The 21,545-nt window shown below is 37.1% G+C and overlaps 1 protein-coding gene across 4 annotated transcripts in view; it reads right to left on the bottom strand.

Annotated features, from left to right (window-relative positions):
• Positions 1 to 21,545, bottom strand: part of INTS13 (integrator complex subunit 13) — a 31,551-nt gene that overhangs the window by 8,827 nt on the left and 1,179 nt on the right. For 2 of the 4 annotated variants that reach the window (XM_055394955.2, XM_055394956.2), the window contains 9 exons: positions 19,721 to 19,956; positions 17,596 to 17,670; positions 10,827 to 11,029; positions 10,369 to 10,449; positions 8,756 to 8,846; positions 6,818 to 6,946; positions 5,000 to 5,084; positions 479 to 568; positions 179 to 268 (listed from right to left, as the gene is read on the bottom strand). In XM_055394955.2, the coding sequence (XP_055250930.1) occupies positions 179 to 268; positions 479 to 568; positions 5,000 to 5,084; positions 6,818 to 6,946; positions 8,756 to 8,846; positions 10,369 to 10,449; positions 10,827 to 11,029; positions 17,596 to 17,670; positions 19,721 to 19,945 (1,069 nt within the window). In that variant the 5' untranslated portion in view covers positions 19,946 to 19,956. Of the gene's footprint in view, positions 1 to 178; positions 269 to 478; positions 569 to 4,999; positions 5,085 to 6,817; positions 6,947 to 8,755; positions 8,847 to 10,368; positions 10,450 to 10,826; positions 11,030 to 17,595; positions 17,671 to 19,720; positions 19,957 to 20,937; positions 21,477 to 21,545 lie in introns of those variants that run through there. The other 2 variants (XM_055394958.2, XM_055394954.2) reach the window with 2 other exon arrangements.

Here is a 21,545-nt window from a genome sequence, read left to right as displayed (position 1 = left end):
CAGAGGAGCCTGGCAGGCTACAGTACATGGGGCTGTAAGAGTCGGACACGACTTAGCTACCAAAACCAACAAAACAGCTTTGGAAAATAAAATGGTTATAGATTATATTTAAGCTTTTCCAGAATTCACATTTTCACATATTCTAATGATCTCAGTAAAAACAAATAAAGAAAGTTACCATTTAGAAGAAAATTAGTAAGGCAGGAGGAAGGTCTACTATTTACATCTACAGGTGAAATTCGGTAAGCGCCAGTGCAATAGTGTAATTCTGAAACAGAAGAAAATACTGATTTGAAATAATATAAAGAAATATTTCTACAATTAAAAAAGAAAAATAAGCAAAAACAAAAACTTGCTCTTTGAGCCCTTAAAATAATGAAAAACAAAAATTCAAAAAGAAACAAATGAACCCTACCTAATACTTAAAAAGAACCTCTTGATTTATTCTTTGCACTTTCAATTATTTTTAAGTACCTACCAATGTTATTTGTCCTTGGTGTGCACCACTTTAATGTTATTGTTTCTTTAAATGAGCCTTCTCTACTGCTGCCACTTAAATGGTTATCACCTTTAAAAATAATTTAGAGAAATATTGATTAAGATTATTAAATAGATCACAAACTTCAAATGTGTGCCAAGATTTCTGAAAGAGTTTAAGCTTTATAAGAGAAAATAAGTCTGGGAGAACATCTTTTTTACTAAGCCTCTTAGAAAAACACCAGAGTTTGGATATTAGCTATTATTAAAATAGGTACTTTATTTTCCTCCAAATTTGTTATTAATAACTTAAATCATTTTATTCACTACACTAAAAATCAACAGCAAAATTTTTTACATTTCAAGAATCTACAACTGTTTCCCTCTGACACCATTAAATGATAAAATAATGTGGTTATGTAAATAAACCTTCAGGAATCTAAAATACATAACTCATTGTTCTGAATCCCAATCAATTTATTAGAAAAAACATAAAATGAGGAGTCTATAAGTTAAATACATGAGATATAAGTGAACACTTTTTGCCTTAACGGAGTTGAGTAAACAGATGTTAAAATAATGACAACACTGAAGTCTTAAACTCCTCAAAGTCATCCAAGAGGGTTGGAATCAACTTCTCCCAAACTCCTGTTAAGGTGATATTTTGACCTCTTCCCACAAACAATAAATGTTCTTAACAACATCTAGAATGGTAAATCTTTTCCAGAAGGTTTTCAACATTTTTCAGTTCAGTTCAGTCGCTCAGTCGTGTCCGACTCTTTGCGACCCCATGAATCACAGCACGCCAGGCCTCCCTGTCCATCACCAACTCCCAGAGTTTACCCAAACTCATGTCCATCGAGTCGGTGATGCCATCCAGCCATCTCATCCTCTGTCGTCCCCTTCTCCTCCTGCCCCCAATCCCTCCCAGCATCAGGGTCTTTTCCAATGAGTCAATCCTTTACATGAGGTGGCCAAAGTACTGGAGTTTCAGCTTCAGCATCAGTCCTTCCAATGAACACCCAGGACTGATCTTGTTTAGGATGGACTAGTTGGATCTCCTTGTAGTCTAAGGGACTCTGAAGAGTCTTCTCCAAAACCACAGTTCAAAAGCATCAATTCTTCGGCAATCAGCTTTCTTCACAGTCCAACTCTCACATCCATACATGACCACGGGAAAAACCACAGCCTTGACTAGACGGACCTTTGTGGGCAAAGTAATATCTCTGCTTTTTAATATGCTGTCTAGGTTGGTCATAACTTTCCTTCCAAGGAGTAATCGTCTTTTAATTTCCTGGCTGCAATCAGTATCTGCAGTGATTTTGGAGCCCCCAAAAATAAAGTCTGACACTGTTTCCACTGTTTCCCCATCTATTTCCCATGAAGTGATGGGACCAGATGCCATGATCTTCGTTTTCTGAATGTTGAGCTTCAAGCCAACTTTTTCACTCTCCTCTTTCACCTTCATCAAGAGGCTTTTTAGTTCCTCTTCACTTTCTGCCATAAGGGTGGTGTCATCTGCATATCTGAGGTTATTGATATTTCTCCCAGCAATCTTGATTCCAGCTTGTGCTTCTTCCAGCCCAGCGTTCCTCATGATGTACTCTGCATATCAGTTAAATAAGCAGGGTGACAATAGACAGACTTGATGTACTCCTTTTCCTTTTTGGAACCAGTCCGTTGTTCCATGTCCATTTCTAACTGTTGATTCCTGACCTGCATACAGGTTTCTCAAGAGGCAGGTCAGGTGGTCTGGTATTTCCATCTCTTTCAGAAATTTCTACAGTTTATTGTGATCCACACAGTCAAAAGTTTTGGCATAGTCAATAAAGCAGAAATAGATATTTTTCTGGAACTCTATTGCTTTTTCGATGATCCAGCATTTTTAGCCAAGCTCTCAGAGGAATAACTATCAAAGGCAATTATAGTTCTACAAAATATATTCCTTAAATAGTAAAGCTTCTGAAGGGCTTCCCATATGGCTCAAGTGGTAAAGAATTCACCTGCCAGTGTAGGAGAGGCAGGCAGGAGATGTGGGTTCGATCCCTGTGTCAGGAAGATCCCTTGGAGGAGGAAATGGCAACCCACTCCAGTATCCTTGCCTGGAAAAATCCCGTGGACAGACGAGCCTTGTGGGCTACAGTCCATAGGATTGAAAAGAATCAGACACGACTGAGTGACTAAACGCAAGGCTTGAAAGTCAAAATTCCTTCTTCATCCATGTGTTGCAGAATGGCTGTTGTGTTAGTAGGCAAGAAAACATTAATCTCACTGTATGTCTCCATCAGAGCTCTTGGGAGATCAGATGTACTGTGCAACGAGCAGTAATGTTTTAAAGGAAACCCTTTTCTCTGAGCAGTAGGTTTCAACAGTGGGCTTAAATCAGTAGACCCTGCTGTTACTTAGAACCAGTAAACCATGGTGTCAACCGACATGCTGTTATGCAGGCTTTGTTGTTACGCTGATAGAGCACAGGTGGAGTAGATTTAGCGTAATTCCTAAGGGCCCTAGGATTTTCAGAATGGTAAATAAGCATTGTCTTAAACTTAAAGTCACCAGCTGCATTAGCACCTGATAAAAATGTCTGCCTTTCCTCTGAAGCTTTGAAGTCAGACACTGACTTCTCTCTAGCCATGAGAATCCTAGATGGCATTTTCTTCCAATAGAAGGCTGTCTAATCTACACTGAAAATCTGTTGTTTAGTGTAGCCAACTTCAGTGATTACTGAGCTCGATCTTCTGAATAATTTGCTGCAGCTTCTACATCAGTAGTTGCTGCTTCACCTTGCATTTGTATGTTATAGAGTTTCTTTGCTTTAATCTCATGAACCAGCCTCTGCTAGCTTCAAACGTTTCTTCTGTATCTTCCTCATCTCTTTCAGCCTTCACAGAATTGAAGAGAGTGAAGGTCTTGCTCTGGATCAGGTTTTGGCTTTAGGGAATATTATGGCTATTCTAATCTTCTATCTAGACCACTGTAACCTTCTCCATGTCAGCAATAAGGCTGTTTCACTTTCTTATCATCTCTCTGTTCACTGAAGTAGCACTTTTAATTTCCTTCAAGAACTTTTCCTTTGCATTCACAACTTGGCTGTTCGGCACAAGAGGCCTCACTTTCAGCCTATTTTGGCTTTCAACATGCCTTCCTCACTAACCTTTATCATTTTGAGCTTTTGATTTAAAGTGAGAGATGTCCAGATAACAAAAATTAAAACAAAAATAAATGGGACATAATGAAACTCAAAAGCTTTTTCACAGCAAAGGAAATCATAAACGAAATGATGACTGACAGAATGGGAGAAAATATTTGAAAATGATGTGATGGACAAGGGATTAGTCTCCAAAATTTACAAACAGCTCATGCAGCTCAATATCAAAAAAACAATCCAATCAAAAAATGGGCAAAAGACCTAAAGACACATTTCTCCAAAGACGATATACACCTGGCCAAGAGGCACATGAAAAGATGCTCAATATTGCTAATTATTAGAGAAATGCAAATCAAAACTACAGTGAGGTATCAGAATGACCATAATCAAAAAAAGCTGCAAACAACAAATGTTGGTGAGGTTGACAAGAAAAAGGAACCCTCTTACACTGTTGATGAGAACGTAAATTAACACAGCCATTATGGAGAACAGTACCAAGGTTCTTTAAAAAACTAAAAATAGAGCTACCATATGATCCAGCAAGCCCACTCTTGGGCATAAACCTAGAGAAAACTAATTCGGAAAGATACATGCAGCCCAATTTTCACTGCAGCACTGTTTACAACAGTCAAGACACAGAAGAACCTAAACGTCCAGTGAAGATGAACGGATAAAGGTATGGTACGTACATACCAAGGAGTATTACTCGGCCATTAAAAAGAATGTAATAACACCATTTGCAGCAACATGGATGGACTTGTAGATTATCTAATCTAATAACATCAGTATTTTGTGTCTCAGGGAATAGGGCGGCCCAAGAAGAGGGAAAGAGACAGGGAACAGCCAGTTTGTGGAGCAGTCAGAACACACACAACATTTATGGATAAGTTCTCTGTCATATGGGTACAGTTTGTGGTGCCCCAAAACAATTACAATAGCAACATCAAAGATCATCGATCACAGGTGACCATAACAAACATACTGATGATGAAAAAGTTTGAAATATTGTAAGAATCACCAAAATGTGACACAGAGAGATGAAGTGAGCAAGTGCTATTAAAAAATGACACCAATAGATTTGTTCAACCCCTGTTACCACAAACATTCAATTTGTTACAAAAAAAAAAGCTACATCTGCTAAAGCAAATCATGATAAAACAAGGTATACCTGTATTTGTTCCATTAGCCTCATCGTTCCCGAAGTATATTCAATAGAACACTAGGTTCCATGGCCATTAATGGGTGACACTGTCAGATAAGTTTGCAAAGGGATGAACTAAAGTCATCAGGTTAGTTACTCAAGAACTTCTCAAAGCTGTATGTTTTCCTATGTTAGATCTTATAAAATAATACTTTCCAATGTCTCTCACTTACCACTTTTCAGGAAATCTACATGTGCATCTTTGTGATGAAGCAGCTCCACATCATAATTGGCAGATGTGTTAGCATGTTGTTCTTCCTTAAAGCAAAATTAAGAATAACTTGGCTTTGATTTTAAAATAATGAAGTAATTAACTATTCATTTTGCTTAAAGTGAGATCAAATATACTCAACAGTAATTAGCTATAATAGTGGGACAATGTGCTCAGTAATTAACCTATTTAAAGATGCAATAATTTTCCAATTCAATACAAACTATGTGAAAAAAACTACTGGCTACATTTCAGCAATAAAGTAATGGTTTTTTATGTCAGAATTAACATAGATGACTAATCTAGAAATTAAAAAATTTTTTGACTCTGAATGCATTGTCCTGCCAATACTTTTTTATACACAAATATGACATAACTCAAATAGTTTGCTAATTGTACAATTGTTGTTTAAAGGAGGAAATAGCATCTTTAAATTCCTATAGTAAATTAAACAAGCACCAATTATATAAAATAGCAAATATAGACTAATAAACAAGTTGAGCAACTTGTTTTCACTAAACAGTAAATAGAAACTTTAGTATTATCTATTTACAAGAAAGACACAGAGATGAGGAGTCACACCAGTAACACACAAATATGGTCAAATTTAAAAAGTTATATATCTATCACCCTCAGAGGATTTTGCTTACAACTCATGAAATTATATAAAGAACATCTATTATGCTATTTTACTTCTTAATTGCTTCCTCACCCAAACTGATCGATTAAGGCTATAATTTCCACTGAAGAGCCTGCCACTGGTATAAGGAAGGAATTAATAATGAAAAGATCACATTTCTCATGCAAATTAGTTTTTATAATATGCCAAAAAATACAACTGGACTTACAAGAAATGAATTTAAATGTTTTGATATAGTGGCTATTTTATGTTTGTAGACATAAATACAATTAAACTTAACTCCACTCAGTAAAAATTCACGTGAAGCTTTCTACAGGCCAGGCATCGTACTGGTCTTAGACAACTAAGTAATATAATGAAAATGCTGTTGTTGTTGTTGTTTAGTTACTAAGTTGTGTCTGACTCTTTTGTGACCCCATGGAGGGTAGTGCTCCAGGCTCCTCTGTCCGTGGGATTTCCCAGGCAAGAATACTGGAGTGGGTTGTCATTTCCTTCTCTAGGGGATCCTCCCGACCCAGGGATTGAACCCACATCTCCTCTATTAGCAGGCAGAAACTTGACCACTGAGTCATCAGGGAAGACCATAATGAAAATGACAAGTTAATAATAGATTCCTAAGAAAATCCTTCAGTAAAATCATAACACTCATATGGTAGTTTTTCAACTAGAATAATAAACTTGTTTAAAATTATAAACTTTTTTCCCTTAGTTAGACCTATCAGTTATAAACACCTTTATACTGGGTAGGGAAGAACAAAAATAAAGGAAACAGAAGATCTATTAGAACACACAAAGTGAGTTAAGTCTAATGACAACGGTCAGGAAAAGAATCACAGAAAAAGTAATCATTTCAGATGAAAATTATATTTTGATGAAAATAATGAGAACAAAATTAAAAACAAAAAAGCTGATATGGAAGGTTCAAATTAGGAAAAAAATACTTCATTTTGTTCTGTGATCCTTTCATGTTGCTTTTCATTATTTACTAACCTGGTCAAAGACACTGAATGTGGGCTAGCAAAACAGAAAATATGATATGGAAAGAAAGAATTAAGGTTCATTAAAACAAATAATACATATCAAGCAAATACTTAAAAAGCAAAGCAAGTTTTCAAAGTAGCAAGAAAAAGAACTGCCTACCTTCATTGGAATATTAGTAATAGTAGTTGAAGCCAAGTCGAAATGCTGCTGTACTAAAATATTTAATTTGGTAGCAAGATGCCGTCCTGCACGAACACTATGAACTTCGCTGGTTAGAACGGGGGACAACTATAGAGAAGTATGAAAAAAATAACCCACAAAACATTAATACATTGTAACTTAGGGATGAATATTTTACTTCAACCCATAAAAATTAAGTATTTTTAAACTTTTGAGATAGGGAACAAAAGATCCATAAGTTAATCATAATATTATCTTAGTAATACATTTTCATTCATTCGTTCAGTCAACATATAGGCAAGGAGAACTTACTATACTGATTGCCAGAAATTGTGAGTTACTGGAGGATACAGCAGTGAACAGGTAAAATCTCTGTCCTCTTGAAACTCAGAGTAGAATAATCTTTGATTTAAACATATAATTTATAAGTTTTACTTCTATTTATCTATATGCAAAATTGATTTGAGGTGACCCACAGAAATACTGTAGAATAATTAATTTTGTGAAGAAGACAAACCTCTGCAGATAACACAGCTGCTGCTGCTGCTAAGTCGCTTCAGTTGTGTCCGACTCTGTGCGACCCCATAGATGGAAGCCCACCAGGCTCCCCTGTCCCTGGGATTCTCCAGGCAAGAACACTGGAGTGGGTTGCCATTTCCTTCTCCAATGCGTGAAAGTGAAGGCGCTCAGTCATGTTCGACTCTTAGCGACCCCATGGATTGCAGCCCACCAGGCTCCTCCGTCCATGGGGTTTTCCAGGCAAGAGGACTGGAGTGGGGTGCCACTGCCTTCTCCGCAGATAATACTACGCATTACAAAGAATGAAAATCACTACAAATGTCATATATTGTCACCAATAAATGTAATAAGGCAGCCAAAAGTCACTTATAACAAAGTAACATTTTATTCGTTCTAGGGTAATATTTATCATAAGTAAATTATTTACTTATCATAAAGTAAAGTCAACGTACTGTCATGTTATCAGAGTCATAAAAAAGCTAACAAAAAGATGGGTTTACACTGGAAATCACCTAAAATACAATGACAGAGATAACCTAAAAAAACCAATAAAAAAAAATAAAAAAACCAATGTTATAAAAAAAATTCATTAATACTTTGGATGTTTATAATAAATAATGCTAAATAAAAAAACAGAAATAAGAACATACACATTTAATACCATTATATAAACACATATATCGGTATTGCTAAACACAGACCACTGATATGGTCTATGCTATGGGAATCCATTTAATAATCAACAGACTCATCTTTTCCTTTAAAATTGTGCCAATTTATTTGAAAAGTAAAACTATGGTTGGAAATTAGTCTTTTCCCTTCTGGATAGGTAAAATTAATTTCTTTGCTATAGGAGTATGTTTTGACTAAAGAGTGTATTTTTATTCTAATGACGAAAAAAAAAAGTTTTCCAGAATAAGAAGTCATTAAAGCAATTTGGCTCAGATAATAGAGTCTGACTGCAAAGTAGGAGACCTGGGTTCAATCCCTGGGTCACGATGGCAACCCACTCCAGTATTCTTGCCTAGAAAAATCCCATGGATTGAGGAGCCTGGCAGGCTACAGTCCATGGGGTTACAAAGAGTCAGACACAACTGAGTGACACACACATACATATACACACACATAGTAATTGAAATTTGAGGAACAATACAAATTGTGTGTGGTTTGACAATAAAGTTATTTGAAATAAACATCAAGAGGCAAGCAAAAGAGAAAATACTTTCAAAATCTACAATTATAACATAAAGAACCAATCCAGGTATTTTGCCATACAGGTAGATTTCAAAACTAAATTTTCTTAGCAGAAAATGTTGGCGATCTGATCATTCTTACGCTAAACCTTGTATTTATCATTAGTAACTAACAATGACCTCTTCTTCCATGACCTCTACTTACCTCTTTCTTAGTACGATCAGATACAAGACTGTCTTCACCAACAGGGTAGGTGTGGATCAAGACTAGCTCACATTTCTGAATCTGCATGAGACTTAAAGAAAAACTTTTCACTTAAAAGATAAGAACACATACTATGGAAAGAATTCAGGCAGGTAAACCATAAAACATTTAATACACTAAAACAGTGTATAAATCAGATTAGTACAGTTAACACAAAAGCTAAATATTCAGAAAGACTGTATCATTGCTGTCCTTGTAAGAAACATTTAATGAATAATTTTTAGGAATTTTATTCAAATGCAAAAATGATCATTTTCTGTGTGTTTGAAGGATACAATAAAGGAAAAATTCTTATATTCTGGCATAATTTTCAAAAGATAACTGCCACAGAGAAAAATTAATATATGGTGTGTTAATTTCCCTTTCACTAGTATTTAAATGGCAACCCTCTCCACTATTCTTGCCTTGAAAATTCCACGTTGCGAGGAGCTTGACAGGCTACAGTACGTAGAGTTGGCTGCAACTAAGAGCATACACATACATACTAGAGTTTTTAAGGACAAAATCAGGCAACTATATTACCTATAATTGGTTATTTCCAAGAATACAGGATCTGTAATACTAAAAAGTTACCCCAACTTTTTATCTTGTTTTTTCCCCTCCATTTTACTTTAATTTTTTAAATTGAGGTACAGCTGATGTACAATAATAAAAGTTGCAGGTTTACAATATAGTGATTCACAATTTTTAAAAATTATACTCCAATTATAGTTACTACAAAATATTGGCTATATTCCCCGTGTGTACACTATATCCTTGTAGCTTAGTTACTTATATACAGTAGTTTGCACCTCTTAATCCTTACCCCTGACCTGCCCCTCCACCTTTCCCTCTTTCCGCTGCTAACTACTAGTGTGTTCTCTGTATCTGTAAGCCAACTTTTAAAAATTTCCAAACCTACAGAAAAATTGAAAGGAACTATTCAATGAACACCCATATATCCTTAACCTATATTCACTGTTAGTTACATTAATTTTCACTGTAAATGACTAAACAGATGTACACTTTTTTTTACTAAGTCATTTAAGAGTAAGTTGCAGAGGCAATGATACTGCACTCCTACACACCAAAGCATGCTTCCTTCTCCTAGTGAGAATCCTACTTGTTAACAATAATACCAGTACTCCACCTAGAAATTTAATAGTAGCTCAATCTAACATATACTCCAAACCACAACTGTCCCAAACATGTTTTTAGTAGCTCTTTTCTTTTTAAAAAATTCATATAATGTAATTAATTGTAATGTTTCAATTTGGCATTTTATAGCTTTGTAACAGAGTATGAGATCTAGCCATTAAAAATATGCATTATAAATTTATTTATTATGTTATCCTTCTGCTCACCTTTCCTGTGAGCAAAAAGTAAAATTTTAAAGTGAAAGGGAAAATGGGACAAGAAGTTGCTGATCAAACACATGTTTTGACTAATTTGTAGAGCCAGTAGAGAATTCAAGGGAATGCTATCAATTACTAATTAAATTACTGGAATAATTATAATGAAATAAACAGGACTATAAAAATGGAATATTTATTCCATTTATGGATTTTACTCACTGATCTGAATTTGCAGCAAGTTTGTTATGCTCATGAATTGTTTCTTGGACACAGTCCTCAAGCATTCGCACATGACTATCACTATGGGATAAAAAAGATATAACCACGTTAAATAAAAAATAAGAGAAAAAAAGTAAACACACTATTCAGCTGTGGTATCATGTTACAGGCACTTTATTTCTGCAATAAGGATTGTCTGGAGCATGCTCATTCATAATACCAAACAACCAACTGAATGAAAACCTAGTGAGGGTAAAAAGTCAAACTGACCTACATGATAACAAACAGTTTCACTGAGGTGAACTGGATATTTTAGAACTGGGAACACAGCTTTGCTACTAGAAAGGTCACATATGATATGCTTAAATGCTAACATGCTGCCTCTACTTTTTTTAAATAAAAACTACAATAGGACATGAAAAATTCCTCAGTAAGAATTACTGTAATTAATGTCTCACCTTTTTGCATTAGTAATGCAAATTATTCGTCCTCTATTTCCAACACGCTCTGCATTCTCCATTAGCAGAGTACGAGCCTCATGCTGGTATTCAGTAATTTTACAGAGGGTTTCCACTGCTGCAACGAGACCATGCAGAATGCTGCAGCATTCTGGATCTGCCCGTGGATTAGGAGGCCCAACAGCAGCTAATGCTGCCATCAGCTAAGTACAAGGGGAAACAATTATGTTGACAAGGATAAGCACAAGTCAGACAAAGGCATCACAAGAAATGGAAACTATAGACCAATGTATGTTATAAATATGGACACAAGTGTCTTCAACAACATACTAGCAAACCGAATCCAGCAACATTTCAAAAGAATTATATACCATGACCAAGTGGGACTTACCCCAGGAATGCAAAGTTGATTTAACATCCAAAAATTAATTAATACAAATGCTATCAATAGAATTTTTAAAAAATCACATGATCAGTTCCAGAAAAAGCATTTGACAAAAATCTAAAATCCTTTCATGGGTTGAGAGAGGATTAAATGAGCCAAGGTAAAAAAATAAAACAAAATCTTTTCATGATAAAAACAGTTAACAAACTAGAAACAGAAGGGAACTTTCTCAAGCAGATAAAAGGCATCTATGAAAAACCTGCACATAATATCATGCTTAATAGAGGAATTCCCTCTAAGATTAGAAACAGAAGGATATCACTCTCACCATTTCTATTCAACACTGTACTAGAAGTTCTCTCCTGGGCAATTAGGAAAGAAAAAGATGTAAAAGGAATTCAGATTGGAAAGGTAGAAGTAAAACTATCTCTATGTTGCAGATGACATAATCATGCATGTAGAAAATTCTAAGGAATCCATTAGAAATTTTCTAAAAACAATAAAACTCAGCAAGGTTGCAAGTACATGATCAAAAGACAAAACCAACTACTATGCACTTGCAAAGAAAAATTCAAAAGTGAAATTAATAATTTCATTTATAATAGCACCAAAAAGAATAAAATGCTTAGGAATAAATTTAACAAAGGAAATGCAAATTTTATACTCTGAGAACTATGAAATACTGTTGAAATAAATTAAAGATCTAAATGAGTAGAAAACACCCTATGTTCGTGGATTGGAAGATTTACTATTGTTAAGATGACAATACTACCCAAAATGAACTAGGATTAAACATATGCCCTGTCAGAATTACAGGTGACTTTTCTAGAAACTGAGAGCAGATTTGAAAGTTCATATGGAACTGCTGCTGCTAAGTCACTTCAGTCGTGTCCGACTCTGTGTGACCCCATAGACCCTGGTGACCCCATAGACCCTGGTGACCCCACCAGGCTCCCCCGTCCCTGGGATTCTCCAGGCAAGAACACTGGAGTGGGTTGCCATTTCCTTCTCCAATGTGTGAAAGTGAAAAGTGAAAGTGAAGTCGCTCAGTCATGTCTGACTCGTAGCGACCCCATGGACTACAGCCTACCAGGCTCCTCCATCCATGGGATTTTCTAGGGAATAGTACTGGAGTGGCTTGCCATTGCCTTCTCCGATATGGAACTGCAAGGATCCAGAATACCTAAAACAATGTTTAAGAGTGAGGACTTTGTTCTATGTATGCATAAAGATACATTCGAAGGTCCAGTTAAAAACTAATAGTGATGGGGATAAATGGTAATGTGCCGATAAACCAGTTCTCTTAACAAAAAAAATTCCTAATTTGTAGTGTTTGTCAGTATCTATGGTTAAAAATTCCCATGACAGCTTATTTCAGTCTTTCATTGAGCGCAAGGGTGAGATGGGATTCACACACTCAGCTCTTTCCAGCTGCTTTAAGCAGACTCTAGTATACTATTAACTGGAGCCGGGGACAAGTGGGGAATTCTTCAAAGCCTAGCTTTTATTCACACACACATTCATGGACATATGTACACAGGCCAATATATATGCAAATTTTATTTTTAAACTACATAGGTATTACCTATTCATAAACAATAATCAAAAAAGAAAAAATACTGTGTACACATCACTATAAAAGTTCCTGGCTCATAAGAGAAACTGTTTATTAGGAGAGGGGTGCTGTGGTCATGGGAAAGCAGCAGAAAGAAAGTTTAACTTCTGGTGTCAGATAAATACAGGCTTAAATTCTGGCTCTGCCTTTTAATACTCTGTGATCCTGGTCAATCTCTTGTAGTCCTTTAACCTAATCTGAAAGTGAAACCAATAAAACCTGCCCCACATTAGTATGATACTTTACGGGCAATGGCAAGCCACTCCAGTACTCTTGCCTAGAAAATCCCATGGATGGAGGAGCCTGGTAGGCTGCAGTCCGTGGGGTCGCTAAGGGTCGGACACGACTGAGCGACTTCACTTTCACTTTTCACTTTCACACATTGGAGAAGGAAATGGCAACCCACTCCAGTGTTCTTGCCTGGAGAATCCCAGGGACGGGGGACCCTGGTGGGCTTCCGTCTATGTCACACAGAGTTGGACACAACTGAAGTGACGCAGCAGCAGCAGCAGCTAACAAAAACAAAACTCTTGAAATATGACAAAGTTTTTTAGTAAGATATGGACATGAGTTTGAGTGAACTCCAGGAGTTGGTGATAGACAGGGAGGCCTGGCGTGCTGTGGTCGGACATGACTGAGCGACTGAACTGACTGACTGACTGACCATGTAGATAGAGGACAGCATTATGAGATATAAAAGAAGCCCTGAATCTTAGCATTTAAGTCAAATTACCTCTGGCCCCCTGGGCTTTAGTTCCTTCACCAGCATAAAGAAAGCGCCAAAGCCAAAAACGTCTACAATCCTTCCAGCCTAAACATTCTTCAATCAATCTAGTTCAATTTTGTCTCATTACAAAATAACTAGAGAATGATGTGACATGGATAACTAAAGCTAAACATAAAATGTGTCAACATGGAGATGATGATACATAATTTATACAAAATGTCAATTACTTTGTATCATCCTAAACACCAATGCTTTGCTATATGGTTGCATTCACAACTAGTTTCCCTTCACTTCACAATCTGAAAGCAACTCTTGTGATATAGTATGATACAATATTTCTTCACCTTCAGAAAGCAGAAGGGAGTAGTACAATAATTCTCATATCATCAGTATATCTACCATTATCAAATGCATACCTTTAACTGTACTGCAGAGGTACAGTAAGGAAAATCTATACAAATTTGTACTTACTTCTATTCATATACAACTAGAGAAGCCTCAGCCTTCTTTCACAGTACCTCTTGAAAGAACAAAACAGGATACATGCTATTTCTAAGAGATTGTACAGGGGGAATGAATGGAATCTCTAATATTTTTTTCTAGCAATAAAAGAATAAAGATCATTCTGGAGTGATATAAATGCAAAGACAAGCCAAAAAGCAGCCCTCCCACCCACCTGCAACCTTCACTGAGTTACCTCAAAAGAAAAGAAAACTAGAAATGTTTATATATTATGTTAATCACATTTTAAGACCAAACACTGTGATAAACACATTTTCTTATAAGTATTCAATTTAAAACCCCCATTTGGATGGGATTATTTCCATTAAGGGCTTCCCTGGTGGCTCAGCTGATGAAGAATCTGCCTGCAATGTGGGAGACCTGGGTTTGATCCTTGTGTTTGGAAGATCCCCTAGAGAAGGGAATAGCCACCTAGTCCAGTATTCTGGCCTAGAGAATTCCATGGACTGTATAGTCCATGGGGTCGCAGAGTCGGACACAACTGAGCAACTTTCATTAAAGGATATCCAGTAACAGAGAATTTTTAACATGAAATAGTTCAAAATAATGTATTAAAATATTTCACTAATGCTTGTCTCTCTTGCTCATATTTATCAGTGAAGAACTTTGTAGACAGAAGTCTGCTATCCAACTAAACAGCAGCAAAGAATGCAATCTACCACAAACTCGGTATCCTTAGACACATGTTTAGAAAGCATAAACTTGATGTATTAAGCATGGGTTTCTTTCTGCTTCCTCCTAAAAACCCCTAAAACTGTAGTAAAGGAATTTAATTTTAAAAAGCAAACACCAAAGGCAGGGGGACAGAGGGGTGAACCCCAATAATCTCACAAATATGAAGAGAATGGAGGAGCAGACAAGAAAATATACAAGAGATGTCAGCAAGAATGTATGAAACTGGATGGAGGGCTGGTAATCTACTTAGCAACACTGAATTAGCTGAATCTAACAGCCTACAGGGGAAAAAGCAAGATGGTAGGCTTTTCAGAATCCAGGAGTTCAGGAACTGAGGTATCAAGTACCACACAAAGTAAGAGTGAGCAAGATACTGAAAACTTAATGAGTTGAAGTCAGCATAAGGTACAACTTGACTCCCAAACTTATACCCTACCCATGCAAATGACCACCTCTCCCCAGACACAGAATCACATCCCTTGGAGGAACTGAACCAGGAAGTTACCAAACAAGGATTTCACCAAGCATAGCAGAATGTACGGTTAAGACACTAGACCAGTGCTGCCCAAAAGAATTCTCTGTGATGATGGAAATATTCTATACCTGTGCTGTACAGTAGCCACTATCCACATGTAGTTTATCTGAGCATCTGAAACATGGCTAGTACTACAGACAAACTGAACTTTTTAATTACATTTAATTTTGTTCAGTCACTAAGTCATGTCCGACTCTTTGCGACTCCATGACCTGCAGCCCACCAGGTTCCTCTGTCCTTCACTATCTCCCTGAGTTTGCTCAAATCCATGTCCCCTGAGTCAGTGATGTTATCCAACCATCTCATCCTCTGTCACCCTCTTCTCCTTTTGCCCTCAGTTTTTCCCAGGATCAACGTCTTTTCCAGTTAATTTAATTTTAAATAGTAGCTATTTAATAGCTAATAGTACCTACATATGGCTAGTACACTGGACAGCACAATACTAGACCAAAACTAGAAAGATTGAGTGGAAGTTCAATATTTCACCTACCCTCTCCCCTGGTTCCCAGAAGGCTGATAACCGGGTTTACAGCATAGAGGGAGAAGAGTGGAAAGTCTTTCCTGGAGACCCTAAGTGGTCCCAGAGAGGTGATCTGTCCATTCTGACATCCAGAGGTCTCCCAGGGAGAACAATTAGATAACTATGGCAAAGACCAGTCAGCAATACCTACTTCATAACATGCAGATCTCACCTGCTGTTCAGTGCCTTTCTTTTAAACAAGATTGCATACCCAAGTACCAGCAGGCATTTAAGAAAAGCCTCAACATGAAAAGAACACTGAAAACACAAAGAGATCAAAAGAAAACATCAAATAAATTACTAGTACCTTCAGATTAAAATATTACACCCATAAAGCAAGAGAAGAAAAATGACAAACATGTACATAATTTAAGCATAAGTAAAAGTTCGTGGAAATTAAAGATATGATCAAATAAAAAGTTCCATATAAGGGTTAAAAGGAAATAAGTAAAAGGCTCAGAAAGAACAATGAGGACCAATGAGGAAAAGAATAACGGAATTAATTCAGGAAGTCCAATTTCCCACTCATAGGGATTCCAGAACGATGCAGAACACAAAGACAAGAACATTAGCAAAGCAACAGTACAGGGAAATTTCCCTGGAAGAACATAAACCCCGGCTCAATGAATGACAAAAGACCAACACTAGGGCAAATAATTGAGAAATCTCAGAACATAAAGGAGGAAAGAAAATATTCTAAAACGTTACAAAGAAATATTTCCGTTTTACAAAGGAAAAGATATTTGACTTCTCGACAAGACTGGAAGCTATATAATAGTAGAGTAAGGCCCTCAGAATTTTGAAGAAAAAATTATTTCCAAAATTAACTTTTTATACCTCTAGTACGAATAAACTGTAAGGTAAATTACAGCAATTCTGGCAGGTATATCTTCCCAAAACAAGAGATTACACACACACACACAGGAAAATAACTGGGAACTGAAAGGCAGGGAGCAAGGAGGATGACAGCAGGGCAACAAGCCTAGAACGCAACTAGTTCAAACTGCAGCCCAAGACTGAGCTCCAGGAAGTTTTTCAAGGGGAAAAAAAAAAAAAATCAAACCACCTAATTTATAATTCACCAAGAATAAAAATATTGAGTTTTTTTTGTAGAGACATGAGGAAAACAGCAATATATTCTCAGAAAACTAAGTACAGTAAAAGTGAAAAAAGTAAATATAAATTCCAGAAACAAAAAGATTGTACAAGAAAGGAAATAACACAGAAGTCAAATCATTGTGCTGAACATCTTAAGCTTATACAGAGCTGTAAATCAACTATATTTTAATAAAACCTTAAACAAAACACAAAAGAAATGAAACGATCACATACACTACTTGGCTTAGCAGTGGATAACCCTTTATGTAGACATAATGTAAACATGGAATTTTGAATTAACCAAAACTTTTGATGTAACAGAACTAAGAAAACCAGGGAATGGAAGTGGGCAGTCACAGTGGCATATATACGCAAGAGAAAGTATAAAAGGTAAATCTTCATTGACAGTAATGATAAATAAGATTTAAATTAGGAACTCTATAAATAGCAGTAAAAATGTTATTTAGAAATATGGAAGTAAATACTAGATGAGCTAGAGAGTTGAAAGTTTGCTTCTAGGAAGTGGGGAAAGACTGGAAGGTAGATAGCTGTTAGTTGGTGTTTTAAAACTACATGCAAATACTACACCAGTAAAAAAATTATTTTTTAAGGAAGTATTACTGTATTCACATATTTTCAAAAATGGCCACAACTCAAAATCTAAGCCAAAAACAAAAGAAACCTAAGCATACCTCCTGCAAATTTTGGTCTTCTTGAGTCCACGAATTTAAAACATGTGCTCCAGAGTCACTTACAATGAAATTCACCTAATAGAGTTCAAAGAAATAATTAGTATTCAACTCCAATTCCACTCAATTAAATATTTAAAATATTTATTTTATTATAAATATATTTTAATATATGTAATGCAAACACAACCGGAAGTGCAGTCTCTAGCACTAGTTTGCTGACTGATTCATTAATACATACACAGAATACCCAGTACCAGGAAAACAGTTCTGCCCCTCACAATGTGGGGAACGTCAGGGGTTCTTGGATGCAGAAAGACAGAGGGCAGTGCAGGAAGAATACAAACAAAAATAAATGGACAAGATGATTTCAGAGAGTGATAAATGCTATGGAAAAGAAATTGTTTAGCTTTTTTAGATCAGTTGATCAGAGAAGGGTTCTCTATAGAAGTGGCAATTGAGGGGAATCCAATACGTCCAAAAGAAACCAGTCAGGGAAAGAGATACTAGGTACAGCAAACTGCAAATGCAAAAGCCTCTGTGTACCCTCATAAGGTCAGAAAAATATGCCGGAGTCATACCACATAAGGCAGTGGAGGCTGGAAGAACTGATTTGGACTTCATTCTAAATTTCAAAGTAAAATGCAAACCAAAAATTACAATCAGGTAAGATGATGAAAGTAAGGACATAGTAGAAAATACATCAGAATATGGCTGTGTTCTCCTTTGGGAAGAGGGTGAGATTATTTATTTTTCACTGAACTATACGGTCTAATTCATGATCTTTTTTCTTATTATCTGTGAAGTACTAGTTTTGATTTCCCAGTAAGTCTGATAAGCAGCCTTTTCTCCTGAGGCTTATCTGACAGGAACATGTCGCAGTGGCCCCTTTACTCACATTACTGCAATGAAATCTTATAACGATCATCGGAAGGAGGTGCTATGCTGACTAGGGGAGAAACTCAGGCTTGAAGAGATGAAGCAAAAAGATCACGGTCACACTGCTGGCTGCCTAATGATGTCAGAATTTGAACCGAAACCTATGCCCTCAACCACTACATTATGCTTCCTCTCATATATACTTTTTTTTAAATCCTACATGATGCACAATTTAGTCCCTTTTTAGAGGGACTAAAAGCAATTTATATTGAATTTAGAATACATCTGAATGTGTAATATATATTAGACTTTCCATGTTCAGCCTGTTAATCCTCTGCCTATGCCAGTCGATGAACTGGCTAGGTCCCAGCCTACTCACTCCAGTATTCTTGCCTGGGAAATCCCATGGATAGAGGAGCCTGGCGGGCTACAGTCCATGGGGTCGCAAAGAGTTGGACACAACTGAAGTGACTAAACAAAAGGTCCCACACTAAGCTGCTCCAAATAATACAGCACATCATCCACTTGTGCTTCCTTTAAATAGAACAGTTGAGATTCTGAAACCTGAAGATAATTTTCATACTCAAAATTTTTATCAATCTTACATTTCCCTTCTTACTGATAAAAACTATTTCCACTTAGCATTCTTAAAAAGAGTATTTCTTTACAATATGGCCAAACCCTGCAGCGGATTAGGACACTCACTAAAACTGTAAGCAGCCTGGTTCTTAGAATTCTGGTTCTGCCTCTAACTAGCTATATGACTCAGAGCAGTTGCTTCTTTTGACCTCAGTTTCTACATCTCCAACAAGGCAGTAATAAACAAGACTGATATTCACATGGAACACACCAACACACTCTGACAAAGTGCTTTCAGCCAACATCCCTTCTGCTTATGTTGGCAACAGTTCTCAGTGGTCAGTGTCTGTTCCATTCTGGTTATTACATACTTTGAATATTGTCCCATTAATTACAGTAATTACTGCATAGGACTGTTGTGAGAGTCATAGGAGTTAATAAATATGAAGCACATGTAAGAAGAACTCCTTAACTATAAGCTGTTATTATTATTGTTGGCCCCGATTAAATACACGTAACATATTAATCCCAAAGGGGAGTTCTATATACCACATTTTTAAAGTAGCAAATAAACAGTAACTCAAATTGATAGCAAATTCATATATAAAAAATGTAACAAGCAGTTAAGTACACCCCCCAAATCATGATTTTCTTTGTATTTCACACTCACCAGCTTTTTGAAAGGAAATATGTCATACATTATTCTACAATATTCCATGGAAGATTCTACTGAGCAAGTCCACAACGATTTAGATATGGGGGCCAATGGGATGATTCCTTGGGTCCTATTCTTCACCAGCATATCAAACTCGACATGCTGTCTGCATGACTCTGCCATGTAAGGGCAGTGATCCACGACAAACACTGTTTTATGAGATTCAGAAAAAATCTTCATCTTGTTTTAACCTGTAAAGGATAAAATATATTAGCCAAACATCTTATATATAACATTTAATCTCTTAAATTATTTCTAATGACTGTCTCTTTTCCTCAAGAAGATTTGGTAGGGAACATAAATAATCAGTATTCAATGAAATTTATCTAACAAAGGACAAGATTTAATGAGGTCATGACAAGAAAGTAACTATCAATTCAAGGGATGAGCTGCTCCATATTAACCTGTCATTCTACCGGAGGCAGGCAACACTGCAATCCATGCATAAATTTTTCGCTTTTGGAATGCACTTAAACTTGTCAGCAGAAAATATTTTTACAAATAATCGAATTATTTCTCTTACACAATATCAAACATAATAAACGACAAGTACTCTTCAAATACACTTTTGATGATCCTTGTTAACTGACATCAATTACATATAAATCCCTAAACTTAAGTAAGTCAGTATTTTGGGGCTTCCCTCCAAAAAAATCTCAAGACTTCTGAAGAAGGGTAGAGGGGGAGAAAGAATGAACTGAAAGAGGAGTGACAACAAAGGGAAGTCCAAAATATAACAAACATCTCCTAAGATAACTGCATATCAGGTCTTCGCATTAGGATAAGGACCTCAAATTCACGTTCTCCCCCTTAGCTTATGAAACACCACGGTAAATTTATCATGTAGAACAGAAAAACTTAGGTGCTACCATCACGCTGGTGGCGAGGAACTTCAAGAACTTTTTCTTATAGGAACTCCCTTGCTTCGCTAAGAAAATCTTATACTGAATAGACAATCCACATTCGAAAAGCACATGGTAAACAGAGCAAAAGTGCTCATCAAAACGAACTGACTTTTTCAATCTACCTATTTTCTTCCACTGCTTTCAAATGCATTTCCCCTTCATGCAAAACTCTTCTTTGAGAAACCTAGACACACTCTGCTGGAAGGTGGGGGGTAGAAAGTACAAGGTGAGTGGATAGGGAAGACCTCAGGATCGAGGTTCGCTTACTTTCGTGCCTGGTCCTGCAGTGAAAACGAACAGAGGCTATGGACCACAGCCTCTCTGGAAAAGGCTGCTGGCTGGGTGGGGAGGGTCAGCGCACAATCAGGAGTGACTGGTACCAAAGACAGGGGACTATGCTTTCCCCGCTCATCTCTTAGCACACCGGTCCTTCCCAGGCTTCCTAAATGCAGGAGCGCGCGCGCGCCTGCGCGTGAACACAAACACTCACACACTCAGACTGGCGCGTGCGCAAAGCACTCTTCGACAGCCCCGCCAAGCTGCCCTTCCCCCTCGGCGGGCCAGACGCCCAGGTCTCTAACAGGAAGAGGGCGGAGCCAAGAAAAAAAATGCCTCCGACTCTCAAGATTTTCTACCCGCTAATTTTCCCAATCACCCATTGGGAAGACTGATCCCGGCGACCTGAGAGCCTCCCCAACAGCGTAGTACCAACCACAGCACCGGCTATACCAGCCACAGCCCCCTAACCGCAAGGAGCTCCCACTAGATCTCCCTGCTCCGTCTCTCCACCCAGCCCGTTTCCCCTAGCAAAAATCGCGAGACTTTGCGAGAGGCTGAGCAAAAGCCCGAGTGTGGACTAGCGGGGAGGGACGTAA

Source organism: Moschus berezovskii, chromosome 6 (genome assembly GCF_049115385.1).
Source record: "Moschus berezovskii isolate FMDL1 chromosome 6, NW_MosBer_1.0, whole genome shotgun sequence".
NCBI lineage: Eukaryota > Metazoa > Chordata > Mammalia > Artiodactyla > Moschidae > Moschus > Moschus berezovskii.
This window is presented reverse-complemented; position numbering and strand designations above follow the sequence as displayed.